Source organism: Meleagris gallopavo, chromosome 4 (genome assembly GCF_905368555.1).
Source record: "Meleagris gallopavo chromosome 4, MGAL_WU_HG_1.1, whole genome shotgun sequence".
NCBI lineage: Eukaryota > Metazoa > Chordata > Aves > Galliformes > Phasianidae > Meleagris > Meleagris gallopavo.
In genome coordinates this window covers 49,149,012-49,168,137 of record NC_139407.1, presented here as the reverse complement: position 1 = coordinate 49,168,137, position 19,126 = coordinate 49,149,012, and the positions used below count along the sequence as shown (strand labels likewise).

General features: G+C 42.7%; 2 protein-coding genes across 5 annotated transcripts in view; one reads left to right on the top strand and one right to left on the bottom strand.

Moving 5' to 3' along the window:
- WDR19 (WD repeat domain 19) overlaps positions 1 to 13,036 on the top strand; it is a 46,098-nt gene extending 33,062 nt beyond the window's left edge. The window contains exons 31-37 of one of the 3 annotated variants that reach the window (XM_010710277.4): positions 463 to 587; positions 7,812 to 7,893; positions 8,620 to 8,770; positions 8,889 to 9,012; positions 10,251 to 10,327; positions 10,772 to 10,892; positions 12,468 to 13,036. In XM_010710277.4, the coding sequence (XP_010708579.1) occupies positions 463 to 587; positions 7,812 to 7,893; positions 8,620 to 8,770; positions 8,889 to 9,012; positions 10,251 to 10,327; positions 10,772 to 10,886 (674 nt within the window). In that variant the 3' untranslated portion in view covers positions 10,887 to 10,892; positions 12,468 to 13,036. Of the gene's footprint in view, positions 1 to 462; positions 588 to 7,811; positions 7,894 to 8,619; positions 8,771 to 8,888; positions 9,013 to 10,250; positions 10,328 to 10,771; positions 10,893 to 11,899 lie in introns of those variants that run through there. The other 2 variants (XM_010710278.4, XR_014883167.1) reach the window with 2 other exon arrangements.
- RFC1 (replication factor C subunit 1) overlaps positions 9,439 to 19,126 on the bottom strand; it is a 37,530-nt gene continuing 27,842 nt past the window's right edge. For both annotated transcript variants that reach the window (XM_085223302.1, XM_085223303.1), the window contains exons 15-25: positions 18,058 to 18,172; positions 17,481 to 17,569; positions 16,489 to 16,626; positions 15,965 to 16,060; positions 15,764 to 15,862; positions 15,153 to 15,307; positions 14,913 to 15,030; positions 13,973 to 14,118; positions 13,346 to 13,559; positions 12,421 to 12,612; positions 9,439 to 11,923 (exon numbers count right to left, since the gene is read on the bottom strand). In XM_085223302.1, coding sequence (XP_085079428.1) covers positions 11,828 to 11,923; positions 12,421 to 12,612; positions 13,346 to 13,559; positions 13,973 to 14,118; positions 14,913 to 15,030; positions 15,153 to 15,307; positions 15,764 to 15,862; positions 15,965 to 16,060; positions 16,489 to 16,626; positions 17,481 to 17,569; positions 18,058 to 18,172 — 1,458 coding nt within the window. In that variant the 3' untranslated portion in view covers positions 9,439 to 11,827. The remainder of the gene's footprint in view (positions 11,924 to 12,420; positions 12,613 to 13,345; positions 13,560 to 13,972; positions 14,119 to 14,912; positions 15,031 to 15,152; positions 15,308 to 15,763; positions 15,863 to 15,964; positions 16,061 to 16,488; positions 16,627 to 17,480; positions 17,570 to 18,057; positions 18,173 to 19,126) is intronic.

The following is a 19,126-nucleotide window of genomic DNA, read 5'->3' as shown; positions in this document are numbered from 1 at the left end:
CCCTCGTCAGTGATCTGGAAGCAGTGCAATGCCACAAATTAACATTCACATTTAAGTTCTCTCCCTGAAAGGTTTAGGGTTGGTTGGTTGCAGAGGCAATGAGTTGCCAAAGCAAATGATAAAGTAGTTTTCTTAATTAAAACTACCTTTTCTCTACACTGTTGTGGAAACAGTGTCTCTTGGATACAGCATCTTCCATTTTTGAAGTTTTATTATGCAAAGTTGTTATTCACATAAATGTTTTGCTACTTCTGCAAGTGTATTTTTTTCTTATTTAATTCCCTGGCCGATACTGGTTGGGATCCTGAGACAAACAACTGCTTATGACTTTGCAAAGAAATTGTCACGCAGAATTTTTGCTCTAAGAATCAATGCAGCTTCATGTTTGGCTTCCTTACATGTTATTAGGTTACCAAAAAAAAAAAAAATAAAAATTACAATTCGGTGTTGTTTGTTTTTAAGGAAATTACCGAAATGCACACGATGTTCTTTTCAGTATGTATTCAGAATTGAAGACCCAGAAGATTAAAATTCCTTCTGAGATGGCTACAAACCTCATGATTCTACACAGCTATATTTTAGTGAAGGTAAGGAATCGAGAAGCTGAGTTTTTACTCACATTGCACAGTCTCTGGTTTACTGACGTGTGCTTATGGGTGCTTTGTATTCATGAACTGTGTTGCCACGGAGGTTGCAGAATGGACTCCAAGTGCAAGCTAATGGCGAGCTTCAGGAGAATCCATACCTGTTTGATGCTTCTACCTCTTTGGTTAGACTATTCTTCTTAAAATACTGAATAATTTAAAACCTAAGTATGGCTTCCTTATGCATATGGCATTCATACTTAAAATATGTGCACTGCTAGTACTATGATTGGTCAGAAGCAGATCACTGCTTTTATTTGTCAACGGTTTACGGGCTGGTTCGGCCCGGTTCCGTGACTAGAAGGGCGGAGGGATCCGCGGATCCGCGCCCCCGGGAAAAAAAAGAAAATAAGGGACCCCGAAATAATTGAAAACAGTGGCAACAATCTGAGGTAAAACAAAGTAATTTACTAAATATGGTATCAACAGAATTTTATAAGGAGAGAGAATGTGAAATTGATAGTGGATCGGCCTTACCACAACGCTGAGATGAGAAGCGCAGGCAGAGAAGCGCAGGCGAGAAGCGCAGGCAGAGAAGCGCAAGCGAAGCAGCGCAGGCAGAGAAGAGAGCATCAGGTGACCTTGCCGGGAGTTATATCTCCTCGCTGACCGCAAAGCCCCCTGGGGAAACGTAGCTGCTCTTCTCCGCTGGACAGGCACCCGGAACTTGAGCATCAGCAGTCAAACCCCCAGTACATTGCATGATGTTATGATGTGGAATACCGATAATGAAAAATCATGAAACCATGACATTCCACCCCTTATTCCACATCACTACATCATGCTTAATATAGACAAACAAAATATAAACACACGCACTAGGAATTACTGACTGCACTCCCTCAACATCAAGTTCCCTTGCGGTACACATTGAACATCCCCGTTTTCCTGCATCACCCACCAAGTGGACCCAGGTCCCTGGGCAAAAACAGTTCCACGAAGAGGTTTGTCCTTCTCAGAGGCTGGAATAACCCAAACTGCCTTTCCCAACATATTCTTTACATGTACAACAGGGACTTTATCTCCCTCTACGGTATGTAGGGAGCTGGACTGGGTTGGACCACCACGATTGATAGATCCTCTGGTATTGACTAACCAGGTGGCTTCTGCCAAATGCTTCTCCCAGTGCTTAAATGTACCGCCTCCCATTGCTTTCAGCATAGTTTTTAACAACCCATTGTATCGTTCAATCTTACCTGAGGCCGGTGCATGGTAGGGAATATGGTAAATCCACTGAATACCATGACCTTTAGCCCAGGTACCTACAAGAGAATTTTTAAAATGAGTCCCATTATCTGACTCAATCCTTTCTGGGGTACCATGTCGCCACAGGACTTGTGTCTCAAGACCTAGTATGGTATTTCGGGCGGTAGCGTGGGGTACTGCATAGGTTTCAAGCCACCCAGTTGTTGCCTCCACCATGGTGAGCACATAACGCTTACCATTACGAGATCGTGGCAAGGTGATATAATCAACCTGCCATGCCTCCCCATATTTGTACTTTTGCCATCGCCCTTCCTCCCAGAGAGGTTTCATTCTCTTGGCTTGTTTAATTGTGGCACACGTGTCACAGTCGTGAATGATTTGCGCAATAGCATCCATAGTTAAATCCACCCCTCGGTCTCTAGCCCACTTATATGTCGCATCTCTCCCTTGATGGCCTGAGGTCTCATGGGCCCATCGGGCTAGAAATAATTCACCCTTGTTCTGCCAGTCCAGATCTATTTGGGCCACCTCAATTCTGGCAGCTCTGTCTACCTGATGGTTATTTTGCTGCTCTTCAGTAGCCCTATTCTTGGGCACATGGGCATCTACGTGACGCACCTTTATAACCATATTCTTTATTCGGGCAGCAATATCTTTCCACAGGTCAGCAGCCCAAATAGGTTTACCCTTTCTTTGCCAGTTGTTTTGCTCCCACTGCTGTAACCACCCCCATAGAGCATTTGCCACCATCCACGAGTCAGTGTAAACATAAAGCATTGGCCACCTCTCCCGTTCAGCAACATCCAAGGCCAGTTGGACAACCTTTACCTCTGCAAATTGGCTCGATTCTCCTTTTCCTTCAGTGGCCTCTGCAACTTGTCGTGTGGGGCTCCACACAGCGGCTTTCCATCTACGGTGTTTCCCCACAATACAACACGATCCATCTGTGAATAGGGCATATGTCTTCTCATTTTCGGGTAGTTCATTGTATGGTGGGGCCTCTTTAGCACGTGATATCTCTTCTGCTGGCGGTGTTCCAAACTTTTTGCCTTCAGGCCAGTCCATGATCACCTCTAGGATTCCTGGACGGTTGAGATTCCCCATCCGCGCTCGCTGCGTAATCAGCGCAATCCACTTACTCCAAGTGGCATCAGTAGCATGATGGGTGGAGGGACCCTTTCCCTTGAACATCCAGTTCAGCACTGGCAGTCGAGGTGCCAGAAGGAGCTGTGTTTCTGTACCGATTACTTCGGAAGCAGCCCGAACCCCCTCATACGCGGCTAAGATCTCCTTCTCAGTTGGAGTGTAGCACTCTTCAGACCCTCTGTACGCCCGACTCCAGAATCCCAGGGGTCGGCCTCGAGTCTCTCCTGAGGCTCTTTGCCACAAACTCCAAGTGGGACCTTTCTCTCCAGCAGCAGTGTAGAGGATGTTCTTCGCATCCTGTTCCATCCGTACTGGCCCCAGGGCCACGGCACGGGCTATCTCTTGTTTAATCTGCTCAAAAGCCTGCTGCTGCTCAGGACCCCACATAAAATCATTCTTCTTCCGTGTCACCTGATAAAGGGGGCTTACAATGAGGCTGTAGTTTGGAACATGCATTCTCCAAAAACCCACTACACCCAGGAACGATTGTGTCTCTTTCTTATTAGTGGGTGGAGACATGGCACTGATTTTGTTGATCACATCTGTTGGGATGTGACGACGGCCATCTTGCCACTTTATACCTAGGAACTGAATTTCCTGGGCAGGCCCTTTCACTTTGCTTCGCTTAATAGCGAAACCAGCACGCAGAAGGATCTGGATTATTTGCTCTCCTTTCTCAAAAACTTCCTTTGCTGTGTTGCCCCACACGATGATGTCATCAATATACTGTAAGTGCTCAGGAGCACCTCCCTGTTCCAGTGCAGCTTGGATCAACCCATGGCAAATGGTTGGGCTATGTTTCCACCCCTGGGGCAAACGATTCCAGGTATACTGAATGCCCCTCCAGGTGAAAGCAAACTGTGGCCTAGATTCTTTGGTCAAAGGAATGGAGAAAAAGGCGTTAGCAATATCAATGGTGGCGTACCATTTGGCTGCCTTTGACTCCAATTCATATTGGAGTTCTAACATATCTGGCACAGCAGCACTCAATGGGGGTGTGACTTCATTCAGGCCACGGTAGTCCACCGTCAGCCTCCATTCTCCACTGGCTTTACGCACTGGCCATATGGGGCTGTTAAAAGGTGAGTGAGTCTTGCTAATCACTCCCTGATTCTCTAGTTGGTGAATCAGCTTCTGAATGGGGAGCAAGGAATCCCTGTTGGTGCGGTACTGCCGTCTGTGCACCGTTTTTGTAGCAATCGGTACTTGTTGCTCTTTCACTCGTAGCAACCCCACGGCAGATGGATCTTCTGACAGGCCAGGCAAAATAGACAACTGCTTAACACCTTCTGTGTCTACAGCAGCTATTCCAAAGGCCCATCGATACCCTTTGGGATCCTTAAAATATCCCCTTCTGAGGTAATCAATACCAAGTATGCATGGAGCCCCTGGGCCAGTCACAATAGGGTGTTTTTGCCAGTCTTTACCAGTGAGGCTGATTTCGGCCTCCAACATAGTCAGCTCTTGGGAACCTCCAGTCACCCCATGAATATAAATTGATTTTGTCCCTTGGTGACTCGAGGGCATTAGAGTGCACTGTGCACCAGTATCCACCAGGGCCTTATATTTTCGTGATTCTGATGTGCCAGGTCATCTAATCCACACAGTCCAATAAACTCTATTATCCCTTTCCCCCCCCTGGCTGGGGGCAGGGCCCCTCTATTTGTTACCTTCACTGTCTGCAGCAACTGGAGCAATCACCTTTTTAGAGAAGTTCACCTTGGTGGTTGATTTGTCTTGTAACTCTCTTACCCGTGCTTGAAGTACAGGAGTAGGTTGTTTATGCCACTCCTTCATATCTTCTCCATGGTCACGTAGGTAATGCCACAAGGCAAAACGTGATGTGGTCTTACTGTTGTCACTTGCTCGAGCAGGAGAACGTCTTCTTTTGATAGCTGAGACATTAGATGCCACCGGCTGGGAGGAAATCAAGTTGATCAGCCCCTCCAATAGGCTGTTTTGGGGATTCTGGTCCCCATTTGATGTATCCGTTACCTCCATGGATTTATCAGCTTCAGGCACGGTTGATAGTTTGTCTATTATATCTTCTTGTTTGTTTTCCATTCTGTCCAGCTTTTCAGCTACCTTTGTAATGGCTGAAACACAAGCTCGCAGAGGGCTTAAATGTAACTCAAAGTCTTGAAGTTTATTAACCAATTCACTTATAAGGGGTCTTCTTTCCCCTCTGCCATACATTGCTGCAAATGTGCTGGCGTACCTTTCTGGTGCGGTCTTTGTGAATGTACGCCACATGTTTGGTGTACACCTGACTCTCTCGGGATCATGCTCTTGGTCTGGCTCGTCAGGAATGAAATCGGGGCTATGTAGCATTTCCACCACAGCATATTCTCTTAAATAACAGATGCCTTCTTCCATATCAGCCCATTTCTTTTTCTCAGGCATCAGATCATCTTTGAAGGGGTATCTTTCTTTTACAGCTAACAACATCCGCTTCCAGAGGGTAAAGGCCTGGTTCTGGCATGTACTAATACCTCTGTCAATGGCTGAGTCCCTAGCAACGCCACCCAGTTGGCGAGCTTCTCTACTATCCAGCCACACACTGTTGGCCCCATTGTCCCAACATCGAAGTAACCAAGTGGCAATAGGCTCATTTGGGTGACGTGAAAAGTCTTTTCTCAGACTTCGAATTTCATTCATTTTCAGAGATCGATCAACAATGGTAACGATATCTTGCTCACCTCTTACTCTTTCGGGACTTCTTGTTGCCCTCATTGGCGCCGGTGACCGTGGTCTTACTGAGGGCCCCTCCCCTGGACTTAGGGGTGCTTCTTGTGGATCTTGGAGCCACTCCTCTGGACCTCTCTCCTCTTCTTTCTTCTCTTCTAACTGAGTCGAGATTCGTTTCATTTTCCGTCCTCTTACAGGGGCAAGTGACATCAATTGTGGTGCTTCCTGTAGTTGATCAGGTTGGTCAGTTCCAATGCTCTCATCCTCCAGTTCAGCTCGGAGCCTGTCTCGTTCGCTTATGAGAGTATCTAGCTCAGATTGGAGGGTGTCTTGTTGAGATTGAAGACTGTTGAGTTTGGATTGCAGGGAGTCTCTCTCAATTCGGAGGGCATCTCTCTCAGATTGGAGGCTGTTTCTCTCGACCAGGAGACTCTCTCGCTCATTTTGCACTGTTTCCCTGAGACTCTCCTTTTCAATTTCACAAACTCTCTCCCTCTCCAGGATAGTATTGAATAAGGCCCGGTAAGCATTAGCCAGGCCCCAAACAATTTGGGCCTCCTCAGATCTTCCTGAGCCACGACATTCCTGTCTCAAATATCTGTTTAAATTTTCAGGGTCTTTCAGGTGTTCTGGAGTAAAGTTCCATGACACCGAAGATTTCCATCTCTCTAAAGTCTCACCCAGGCCTCTCCACATTCCCTGCCACTCAGTATTTACTGGTTTTGGGGCAGACTTCCTCAAAATATAATAAATACTAATAATAAGTGAAATGGTGAGCAGTACATTCACGGAGATTAATAACGTGATCAGGTGAGCATTGAAAATCCGCATAAAGAATTCAAAGGAGAGGCTGGAAACCTGCTTAAAAATCCCCAACCCTGTAAAATTAGCAGCTCCCTCTGGAATGGTATGCCACATAATTATTTCCATCCATGTTTTCAATTGGCTATATATACCTATTGCTCCATAGAGCAAAGTGGTGAACTTAATTAAGGCCCAGTATGTTTTTAGCATTAAGAAAGAAGAGACAGTGGCATGCAGCCCCTTAAAAGGCAGTTTCAGTAGAGAAAGCATTTTTTCTCTTTTTTTTTCTTTTACAGAAACAAGATAGCAAGGCTCAAAGTTTACAAATATCCTAGAGTATTGGCCGTCCGCCTGGACTTTTCAAGGTCACGCTTTCAGACAGTACTGGTGAAACAGATAAACTTTCCCAATGAAGCTGTCTGAGAGCGGAGAGAGAGATTTGTTCAAAAAGCTAAAAAGCAACTGTTGCCCGCATTCTCCACCAAGAATGTCAACGGTTTACGGGCTGGTTCGGCCCGGTTCCGTGACTAGAAGGGCGGAGGGATCCGCGGATCCGCGCCCCCGGGAAAAAAAAGAAAATAAGGGACCCCGAAATAATTGAAAACAGTGGCAACAATCTGAGGTAAAACAAAGTAATTTACTAAATATGGTATCAACAGAATTTTATAAGGAGAGAGAATGTGAAATTGATAGTGGATCGGCCTTACCACAACGCTGAGATGAGAAGCGCAGGCAGAGAAGCGCAGGCGAGAAGCGCAGGCAGAGAAGCGCAAGCGAAGCAGCGCAGGCAGAGAAGCGCAAGCGAAGCAGCGCAGGCAGAGAAGAGAGCATCAGGTGACCTTGCCGGGAGTTATATCTCCTCGCTGACCGCAAAGCCCCCTGGGGAAACGTAGCTGCTCTTCTCCGCTGGACAGGCACCCGGAACTTGAGCATCAGCAGTCAAACCCCCAGTACATTGCATGATGTTATGATGTGGAATACCGATAATGAAAAATCATGAAACCATGACATTATTTAATTGAAATTTAATTCTTTAATTGAAATTGGCCAGTCAGGAGGAAACCACTCAGCCTGTGGCCTTCTTGCACCCCCCTGCCTGCCAGCCATAAGGCAGCAGCCTGCTGGTGGTGGGCTGGAGACTAGAGAGAGCTCTGGAGAACAGCTCCCATTAGTCTCTGGTTCTTCCTCTACAGCTTCATACGTGTGCTCAGTTTCACTAACAGGCTGTGGGCGTGCAGCTCCGCAGAGGACAAACACCAAGAGCAGGAACTGCATTCTGCTCTCTGAAGCTGCAGTTAATTTGGTGTGTTTGTTGTATTCCAGACTCACGTGAAACGTGGCGACCACATGAAGGGAGCACGTATGCTTATACGTGTAGCCAACAACATCAGCAAGTTCCCATCACGTGAGTACTGACAGCATGAATGAGTGGGCTGTGCTCTGCAGGGCAGCTCAGGAGTTATTGTTAGAAGGTACCTGGGGTGCTTCCTCACTAGAGAACCTCCAGGAGGGATTCCTCAACCAAGGTTAATGTGTCTTTAAGCACCATAACTGCAGTGCTAAGTAGCCTGAGCCATGCATGAAGTCTCAGATCGATCCAATGAGCTGACGTTCTGTTTTTATCACGAAGTTGAAGTAGCCTTCTTTTGAAAAGGCTGCTTCTGTGGTACGTGGAACATTTAGAGGAAATTTTCCTTGACACTGCTGTCATGTATGGCTGCGGTACTGACAGTGCACCTCTCCTCACCTGTGCAGACACAAGCTGTTAGATAGGTCAGTCTGTCTTCTCTGCTAATTCTCAGCCAGTAGTAATCCCAGTTAGTGTTTTAGCTTTTTAATGCCAGGGTTCTCTCTCAACACATCGCTATAATGCAGACTTTAAACAGCATAGACCAGATTTGGGAGAAACAATTATAATCAAAACATTCCCAGTGCCAGGCTGTGCTGCAGAGGTACCAGGAAGGAAGAGGTGAACCCATAGTTCTTGTGTGTGGTTACAGGAATTGCACAGATTTGTGCAGCTGTGTGATATAGAAAAATTCTGTCATCTTTCATCGACACCCTATTAGCACAAAGGTTTTAAACAGTAGTATTAGTAAATAATTATTGCTATTGGTTCATTTTGTTGCAGACATTGTACCCATTTTGACGTCAACAGTGATTGAGTGTCACAGAGCAGGATTGAAGAACTCAGCCTTCACTTTTGCTGCTGTGCTGATGCGACCTGAGAATCGCAATAAAATAGATCTTAAATACAAAAAGAAAATCGAAGCGATGGTCAGGTGAGCAGTGTTCATCTGTACTTCCAAACATTTGCCAGGCATCAAAAGCACTGTGAAGGATCTGTCTTCAAGTTCAAAGAGCTTGAGTTTTTATTCATGTTTGTATGTTACCGCTTAGGCACCCAGACAAAACTGAGGCAGAGGAGCCAACAACAGCCTGTCCCTACTGTGCATTCCAGCTCCCAGAGTGTGAGCTCTTATGTCCCAGCTGTAAAAACAACTTGCCATACTGCATCGCAACGGTGAGTGCCTCTTCTACACCGTGAGAATGAACACAAAGCTGCTTTTTTTGTTTCCCATTTGCACTTTGCTACTTGATTCAGGCTAAGGCTTGGCAGTTTCTTTCCAAGCTGTTAGCAGATCAGTGGCACCCAGTCCTCTGGGGAGCTTCCCGTGTTAAGTACTGGGCCAGTACTGGTTTCAGTATTCAGTATTAGTGATCCTGACACAAATGAGAAGCCCTACTGCTTTTGCTTCTGAATTCTTTACAGTCTGTTGAAAAGGGACAGTGTACATTTCCCAAGGAGAGAGACATGCAACTCACCTCTGTCATTTCCTTACACTGAGTTAGCTCCTGTACATGAACATTTCATTTCTACTAGTTGAAGGGATTTGTCACACTAGAATTACAGAATAAGTGCAGATTTACTAAAGCAGGAAGCAAATAATAGAGTTAACATACATTACTTTTAATATTAAAACTAAAGGATCAGTCTTACAAAAAATATTAATAGTTTTTTAAACCGTTTTACTCCATTGGCTTAGCAGAATGCTGCCATCTGTGTACATGTCTATTCATTTCTGTTCCACATATTTAAGCTGTCTCTTGGTTATGGTTCCTTTACATCACAGTAACATCATCAGGGTTATCACTTTTCTCATACCTTTTGAAAGCATCAAAAACAAACCATTGCTGCACAATGTATTAGAGCACAAATTGTTAAATACAGTTCAAGGCACTGCTGGGCTTCGCGATGTTGACCACGGAACATAAGAATCTTCTGCATCAGACTCCAAGAGGAAGCCAAAATTAAAAAAAAAAAAAAAGCTGTTTCAGCTCTCTTGCTGTGTTCACAGACAGCTGAGCCCCTGGGCTCAACTCACATGGCTTTGCTGGCATTTTTTGAACCTTACGTATCACCAAAAATCTCAGTAAATTTACAGTCACTTCTTTCTACTCATGTATCCACAGGGGCAATATAGAATTGCCAAACTAAAATAGTTTTTAAAGCGATAATTTCATTCTTTAATTGATAAAAAAATAAATACGAATTGTAGTGAAAACCTCGTTTATCATTTAGAGCTCCTTTTCTAGACACAGTATTTACACAGTAAGCAAAGTAACAGTGTAATGATGTGGGTTTTTTCATTCCTTAACATCTTTAGAACTCCACTGCTGAGACTTTTTCCACAGTAACAGACAGAAGCTGAACTGCCAGGTGTAGCAGGGGGAGGACTGACTGCTTTCTCTTGTGTGCAGGGTCGCCACATGGTACGGGATGACTGGACTGCCTGCCCACACTGTGACTTTCCTGCCCTCTATTCAGAATTCAAGACGTAAGTTGGGATTTTTTTCTTCTACTGCAGGATTCCAGTGTTCGTTCCATCTAACATCTTTTAAGGCATCACTTTCAAGTGAACCACCCCAACAGCAGCCACTGGAATAGGAATTTGCACCTAGCACTGGGTGCAGACTAACAAAGCACTCATCACTTAGAAACTCCTCGTGGTCTAGTGCCAGCTGCTCTGGTCATGGTCTGCTGCCTTTTCCTCACGCCCACTCAGCCAGCAGCAGCCTTTCTGTTGGGGCTAGCTCTCAAATGTTTAAAAAAAAAAAAAAAAAAAAAATCAACACCCAACTCACCTTTTCCCCAACTAGCCAGGAACAGCTGCTACTCAGCCTGCATCCCTTACATTGTATACATTACAGGACTTACTCTCAGGCACAAATATAGTGTTACAACCATCCTTTGACCTGTTGCTCCTCTTCCTTTAAAACAGCATGTTACAGACTGAAAACATATGTCCAATGTGTTCTGAAACAATCAACACTGTTCATCTTAAGAAAATAAATGACTGCACGCAGTACCTCAAACAAGATGACGTGGATGGCTAAGCTCAGGTATGTATGAGATCTTTGTTTTGTGGAGCTTCATGGGTTTAGTTGCTGAGGTTGTAGAGTTTTGTTTTTTTAATTAGATAGCAGGGCTCATTTGAAAGGGCAGTAGCCATGTTTCCCAGCAAGGAAAGTTCAGTGTTCAAGAGTTTAAGGCTGCATCTCAATCCTTCAAGTTGTTGAGGTGCAGATTTAACATTGGCCCTTAAGTATACAGAGGGTATTGCTTTTTTTTTTTTTTCTTTGCTTCATTTACACCAAGCAGGCCAGCAGTGGCAGAAGCCCTTGTTCACATATTCAGCATCAGTTCTGAGCTTTCATCACTTCAGTTTCTGTTAAACAGTTCGTAAGTTTTTAGGTATTTTGTTCTGGCTTTAATTGCAGCTATAAAATTTAAACACAACAAGTTTTGGAACTAAATCCCCCTCTGCTTTGCTTTTTTATGGCTATGGGGTCAGTTAAAAAAAAAAAAAAAAAGCCTGATAGATGCAGCAAAATCAGAACTTCTGCCAGAACGTGCTGTGCCCTTAAGCAAAAATAGAAACGTCCTGTGAAACACATTTTATTGTAATTCTATACACTGCTTAATTGCTATAATGTACAAATATGCAGATTAGGATTTACTATTTACAAGATTTCAGTACATAATAACAGAGGATTTATTATAAAAACAGTCATGTGAAGACTTGCATAAACACCAGGTGACTACACATTACATTTGCATCATGTTCATGCACCCTGGTGCTTGTTCTACAAGAGTAGTTATGGCTTGTAACACAGCACGTTCGGTACATACAGCACTGCCCCCTGGGACAACAGGAGCTACAGCTCCTCTATAAGAGGAACATTTTCAATGCACTGGTTCTTTATCACCAGATCAGTTAAATGTTCCTGACAGAAGTTAGATAAACAAAGTCACTTCCAGAGCAAGATTTTTCTGTTTAATGTCTTGTTTTCTCTTTTCTTTTACCTTCTTTTTTTGTTGTTTCTTCATTTTTCTCTCTTTTTGGCAGCTTGGAAGACTTCACCTTTTTTTGCTACAAAGAGAATACAGGGAAAGTTTAAAATTCCAAGAGTAACCTGGCAAAAGGTGTAAATCAAATGCAGTGAATTAAAAAGAAAAAAAAAAAGGGAACCAGGGGAAGAACCTCTCTCCCCTCCCCTTTCAGGAATCACATTTTAAGTGCAATGGAATACAGACACTACAACATTGTCAGAGTTCCTGGGTTTAGCAATAAAGGCAGGGAAGTTTGCTGCTGCTGTCTGTAAGGACATGACCAACACTTTTGTTATATACATTATTTAATGTGTTACAAAGGTGTCTCACTGTGCTCCAACATTCTAGCAGAAAAAAAAACAATGAAAATAAACTTTTTTTTTTTTTTTTAATACTACTAGAAGTCAGGGATAATGCATTTAAAATCTACTCTTGTTTTTGTTTGGTTTTTGATTCTGTTGTTACAAGTCCCAGAAGTTAACATAAAAAGAAAAAAAAGTTTAGTTTGGTAGTGTAATACTGAGGAAGATAAATCACCTTGATCATTGCATCACTTTCAACAGTATCTTGCTCCTCCTCCTCAGATTGGATCTCTTCCACATTCAGTTCTCCGTTCAGTTCAGAGGTCCCCATGGATCCTGACTGCTGTCTTGACAACTTCACAGAATGAAGGGAATATGGAGTCAGATGCACCTCTTTGTTGTAGGCACGTGTAAAAGCTGCCTTGACCTGTTAGGCGCAAAGGAAACACTGAGCATCAGCTTAACTAGCAGTTTATTTGTATATTTACAACCTCATTTTCAGTTGACATAAGTACTTTACCTGCAAATCTACAAATGGAACAGTGAGTTGAATGTCTGATTGCAACTCTAAGTCTTTTCTTTACTGGACTTGTTATAAGAAGTCTTACCAGAGAAAACTATCCCTCACTTCTGAGATCATGCCTTACTCCAATCATCGCTTTTTGGCACTACATCATTTGTGAACAACTGTCATCAAGGATGATTTACAAGGAAGGGTAACATTTCATCCAAAATCTGACGGACACGCTGAGAACTTCACAAAAAAAAGAGCAAATAGCCCCCTGGTTTTATGGTTTTGTTGCCCTTTTATTTTTAATGTCTTAATAAAAATATTTTTTAAAGTAAAATAAGTATTGTTACTCACGTATGTTACCTACATTATGTATTTGACATGTGGCCAAGACAATGCCTCTTCACTCGATGGAACCCAAGGCACAGGGTTGGACACTCGTGCTCAACCTACCTCTAAAACAACTGAGGCTGTGTCCCTTAACAGGATGCCTCAACAGCTGAACTGCTATGGATTTCCATGTTCAATTAAATTAGAGTTCATAAGAGTATGCATTTGCATCTTCATCAGCATACCTGTACCATAACTATCATTGCAAGATTTCCTTACAAAAGATGTGAGAAGAAAAAAAATTACTAGTAAATCTTACCTTGGGATCCAGCTTTGAAAAAGGACTGGGTTTACCTCCCCACATGCTTATTTCCATTATGTTTTCAATGTCTTCTTTCATCAGGCAGTAAGAGTCCATGAATGCTATAGCATCTTGTACCCCATCTGCTCCAAAGGCTTTCAGTGGCTGGATGAGTGCATCACGCAGATGTGACAAATATTCCATATTTACTGTCCTCTTGCATGCTTGGGTTCTTTGTCAAATTGAAACAGAGAAGTAAATCTGTAGAGCTCAACACAGCTTTTTTTCTAAACACAACCTCTAGTTCATCTCTCAGCAAATGGATGCTCAGCTGCCTTAAGAGTTAACCACAAGCTGGGTTGCACCATTTCTTTTGTCACACTTGGATTAGGGAAAACTTAATGCAAGGTATTCAGCACTCAAAAACCCAAATGTCTGGGGAAACACAACCCTAACCTAAAAAAGGAAGAAGTGTCCACAGTCTGACTGTTGTCCAGAATAGCGATATAAAAACATCACCAGTCTATGAGGATACTCCTAGAATATACATTTAAGACTGTACCAAAGAGAGCACAGAGTTACTGGCAAGTAATGAGCTACAGAATGAGATAACTTGGTGCATATCAACAGAGACATCTGTACTACCTCAGACTCATGTGCATTGCCAGTTCTTGGATGATACGTTCGTGTTTGCCCGTGGATGAAAATTTCCCCAGCCAGCTGGGAAAGACAGGAAACTGGGACATGTAACCTCTCATCAGCTCCCCAGGAAGAACACTCGAATAAATAGCCTGAAAAAAAATGACACACACACACAAAACTTACTTAGAACATAACGGATTTCATTTCACTGACACCCACCCATACTACTCCACTTATTTCACTGAAAACAGCTAAGTGACTAGAGATAGCTCCACACTACAAACAGTTCACCTTAAGACAATCCTGGCTGTTTGTTTCTGTTTATCCCTTTTAGATTACAGCTTCATCTCTTGTACCACCCTATTTGTTACCATGATGTAAAATATCTGTCAAGTGATGACTTTTTAAAAATGTTTTTTCTTTCTAAATGGTTTGCTTCTCTAGTTTAGAGTACAGTCACACACACAGTGCTTGTTTGAGTGCAATCAGCTATCTTCTCCGGGAGATGGACATGGTACAGCAAACACTTCACAAGAACACAGCTGCTAAAAGATTTAGCTATGAAGCTATATAACCTCAGAGGTCCCTTCCAACTTGTGGTACAATACATTCACTGATGCCAGTTGCGGTCCTTTACGCACAAAAAAAACCCAACCCAGTAGCCTTGTAGCATACGTGAGTATTAACGTAAGTTTAGATGTTTTTACAGTTTATAAAGAAGGTTTAAGTTTTTTCAATGTTTCAGAAGACTGTTTCATGATGATACAGCATGAGGTCATCCATGTGATTTATAGGAAGCTGCTCTACTCCCCAGCAGGACAGAAGCATACTACATAAAGCACAAACTATAATAGGTCATCAAATTACACAGACAGTTTGAGGTTTGAGTCTTACACACTGCACCCCATAGGTAAAGCACACAAAATGAGTGTTGAGTGCTCACCTGTGTCGGTAGAAGGTTCCAGTTTTGCTTGGTACGAATCTGTTTGTCCACCAGATCACCATCACATATACTATCAGCAGCTCTACTCAAGAGCATCAAGTGTTTCTTCAAATCTCCTCTGGAGGAAAAAAAAAAAATAATAATAATTGATTTTATTACAAAGCAAAGTATATACAGAAAGGTATTTACATTTTACTCTTTGTGAAATTCTACATGAATTTAGGGTATGGAATAACTCACCCAGCAGCAGCAGGTTTCACATGCACATAGTTCTCTTGGACAAAGAGAGGTGCTAGGGAATAGTCATGGAAGAAGAGATCTGATTTGTCTATAAGAGACATACGAGAAGCCTCCTCTCCAGCAGCAAAAACTTTCCGGACAACATCAAAAGGGCCCTAAATGATAAAGGTATTTCAAGAAGTGGGTTGCAAGGTAAGCAAACCAACACTCAGCACAGTGTCAAGAGAATTACTATAGTGACTGTACACAGCAGTATCTGGACTCATCAGCACAAGCTCAGCGTCCAGTACTGTCCTTTTAAATGTGCCTTTTCAATAATGCTTTGCCAGTTTTGAGAACTGAGTTCTAAGATTAAAGAATTTCCTCCTAAAGACAGCAATCAAAATGAGAAGTATGAGATGAAGTATGTATCTTCCTTAGAAGACAGCACATCAAAATAGTGCTGGATTAACTGTTGACCCATTACTTGTGGCAAGACTGACATGTATTCAAAACATTTGACAGCGCCCTGCACATCTAGGCTATCAGTGCTTTCCTTCAGAAGATGCCTACAAACCCAGTAATTGTATCGAAATATCACAGTACCAGTCAGTCCAATCTTTTACACATACCAGTTTGATATCCTTTTTGGCTCTGCCAGCGTCTGTTTTGGCCTCATCGTAAGTCAATGATTTATCTTTTGCACACCACATATTGAGATTATGCAAAACCTAGAAAATGCAAGTGACAATGTTGTAGCATAAAAACAGAAGAAAAAAAAAAAGCCTAATCTTTATACCTAAATTCATGCTAACGCTGAAAATGGCACTGACCTGTCTGATGTCTTGATTTGCTGCCAGGATTATCTCGTTCATAGCAGGTGGTGGAATTTTCAAACCTTCTTTAAATGCAATAGACATCATGGCACCCTGTAACACAGACAGTTCTGAGAAACTGACAGAGATTTCCTATTAATTCTTTCCCTTACAGAGCACGTTATCAATGTGCTGGGTTGGTTTTTTTGTTGTTGTTGTTGTTGTTTTTTAATTAAATTAAACTGTTTTCTTTATGAACATACAAGTCAAGTCAGTCCTTGACACTAGTATGAAAAAAAAAAAATGAGATCACTTAAAAAAAAAATAAAAATCCTTGGATGTATTTAAGATGGACATCTATATCTGAAAGGCTTTGAGATATTTCCTCCCATAAAGCCAGACAACCCCATTTGGGAAAGCAGAGTAACTCAGTGAGGTGACCTGCCAAGTTTCAAGTGGTGTTTTCCAATTCTGTATGAACTGTGCCACATGGAGATAAGATTGCTGCTCTAATTCAGTGCAAGCCATGCAACCATCTTTACCTTAATCTGTTCTAGACGAGGTCTCTGAAAACGAAGATCAAAACAATAGTGGACCAAGGAACGAATTTTCGGATGGTTTCGGTCATTACACATACAGATGATGGGTATCTTTGTGTGTTTAATCAAACCAATCAGTTCCTGCAATTTAAACACATTATAACAATTGCATCAAGTACCTCAGATGATGAGAATGCTTAAAATGTCATATCAAGCAGCTTTAGTCCCTGCCTTAAATCAAATCTTTTTAAGATTGAAGTCAATAAACCAGATCCTTGCTGTCGTTGTATTTCCATAGTGAAAATGTTGCCCCTTTTTCCTACTTCTTCTGCTTGTTATTCTCTTGAGCTCCAATAGTACTGACATCTAGTCAGATACCAGTTTGACCCAGACTGTGCCCAGAGGGAGCACCCATCTTCAACTATTCCCTGCCACAAGCAGTGAGGAAGCAGAAATAAAAAGATCGACTGTTCCCTGCTCAAAATAACTCAGCCCTGCACATTCAGCTTAAGTTAGCACAGCAATCTTTGGCTGTCCTAGTGGAGGTGAAATTCAGTTCATTTCAGATCTTACAAGGTAAACACCTGTATCTGAGCTAAAGGTTTCTACGCTCTTCATCAAAGTACTGCACTGACCACTGAAGAAGGTAACTGTTCCAAGCTAGATTACAAACCTTCCACTGCTGGTAGACATCAGCTGCAGAGAGCCTGTGATAAATTCACCTGTCCAAGAATAAACATCTATGGTGCACACACCTGAGCTAAAAGGTTTGTGCGTTTATTTGTTTTGCAGAGGTTGGTGGTTTTGTTTTGTTTTTTAAACTAAATGTCTTTTTTCCATTTCTATCACTGCATAATACACAAAAATACATTACTAAAACAGGTCAGTGAACTATACTCTGGAGGAACTGTGACCCACAACTGAGGACAACAGACAGGCATGAAATATGGCATGCACTCTGCAATGGCATCAGCTAATAACTGTAGTAGTTTCACCTGAATCCCTCCTCTGTCTTCATTGCCTGCCATACCATCCACTTCATCCATGATCAATACATGTTTCCCGCTAACTGATGAGGATGTGCCTGAAAATGAATATGGACAAGAAAATGAGATTGCAGTACAATATTTTATTCCAAAGGGAATAAAATAGGATCTTGCTCAGAGTTTTACCCAGTGTTTTACACATTATGAAAGCCCAACCTAGACAGCTGAAGCAGTGATGAACCTTTTGTCCTAGCTCTGCCAATGTGCTGATATGGAGTTCATGTTCACAGAATAGAGCTGTCTGTAACTCATGTCACCATCCAAGAATTAAGTGCTTGGCAACAGAAGAACAACTGCAGAGTCCTTCAGCAGTTTGTGCTGATTAAGTCTATCCTCTTATTAACAGGATTTAACCCTATGTGGAGGATGAATTAGCACAGCTTACTAAATTAAGCTATTCTTATTTGAGCCTGATCACTTCCATGTGATGAGCACATCCAATTCCTAACATGACTGTGCAGTAAGGAAGCTCTGTCCCTCCTGTAACTGCTCTATAGCCAAGCCCACCCTCAACCAACAGACATACCAGAACAGAAGCCTTTGATGCTGGTGTTGTTCAGTGATTCAGCAACTACTTCCTTTAGACTGTTCTTACTTCGAGTGTCACTGGCATTCAGCTCCACATAGCTGTACCCCAGTTCCTAGTACAAACATACAAACCACACAGAAAAGTGAGACCACAGAGACTGGTGAAGAACAACAGCATACTCAATTTGAAACAGTATTTTCAGAATTCAAGAAGAAAGCTTTTACAACACTATTTCCAGATCTAATCTGTGGCTTTGATTCCTTTCTCTCTTTATCTCTATGTTCTCACACTCCAGAAATACTTACAATCAAGCATGGAATAGACATGCCAAAAAGAGAACTGTTCCACCTCTCACCCCATCCCCTCAAAAAAAAAAAAAAAAAAAAAAAAAAAAAAAAAAAAAAAAGCACACAGAGTTTGCTGTGAAAGATAAAACTGAACTGTCCCAAGGGACAGAAACAGAATTATGAGCCAAGGCTGGCTAAACTCTATAGTATTTCCAGATGCATATCCAAATCTTGTGCACAGAGTCAGGAAAAGAAACATGCCACATCCCACAGGAAGCTGACGGAAAGAAAAGCTTTTAACTCTTTAGCAGCTAGAAAATACATGACTCCCTCCGCAGCTGCACCACTTCACAGCAGGGCTTGTCTGCTGCAGTCCCTGAAGGAACATAAACCAGCTGCTCCTTTATCAGCAAACTCTCCCAGCACAGGCATAGAGCTGCAGCAGGGTACTGCACAGAGTTTTATTCCTGTAGCTTGGGTAACCCAGTTTTGTTAGCCTTGTCTGAGCAGCAGAGCTAAGCACTCTGCAGAGAGACCAACAGCAGCCGTGTGTGAGCTAGGTGGAAAAACTAGAAGCAGAAAGACTGCACCAGTGCAGAAATCAGCACAAGGTCAGCACACTCAGCTCCAGGTGCAGCAACAGCCAGGGAAACCAACTCTGGGTTATCGACCCTTGGGTTGGCACAAAGCTCTAAGGCCTCTGGAAATGGGAGGAGGGATGAAAGAATGAAAAGGCTGAAGTTATTTTTAACATTTGAATTGTAGAGAGCGGTGAGCCT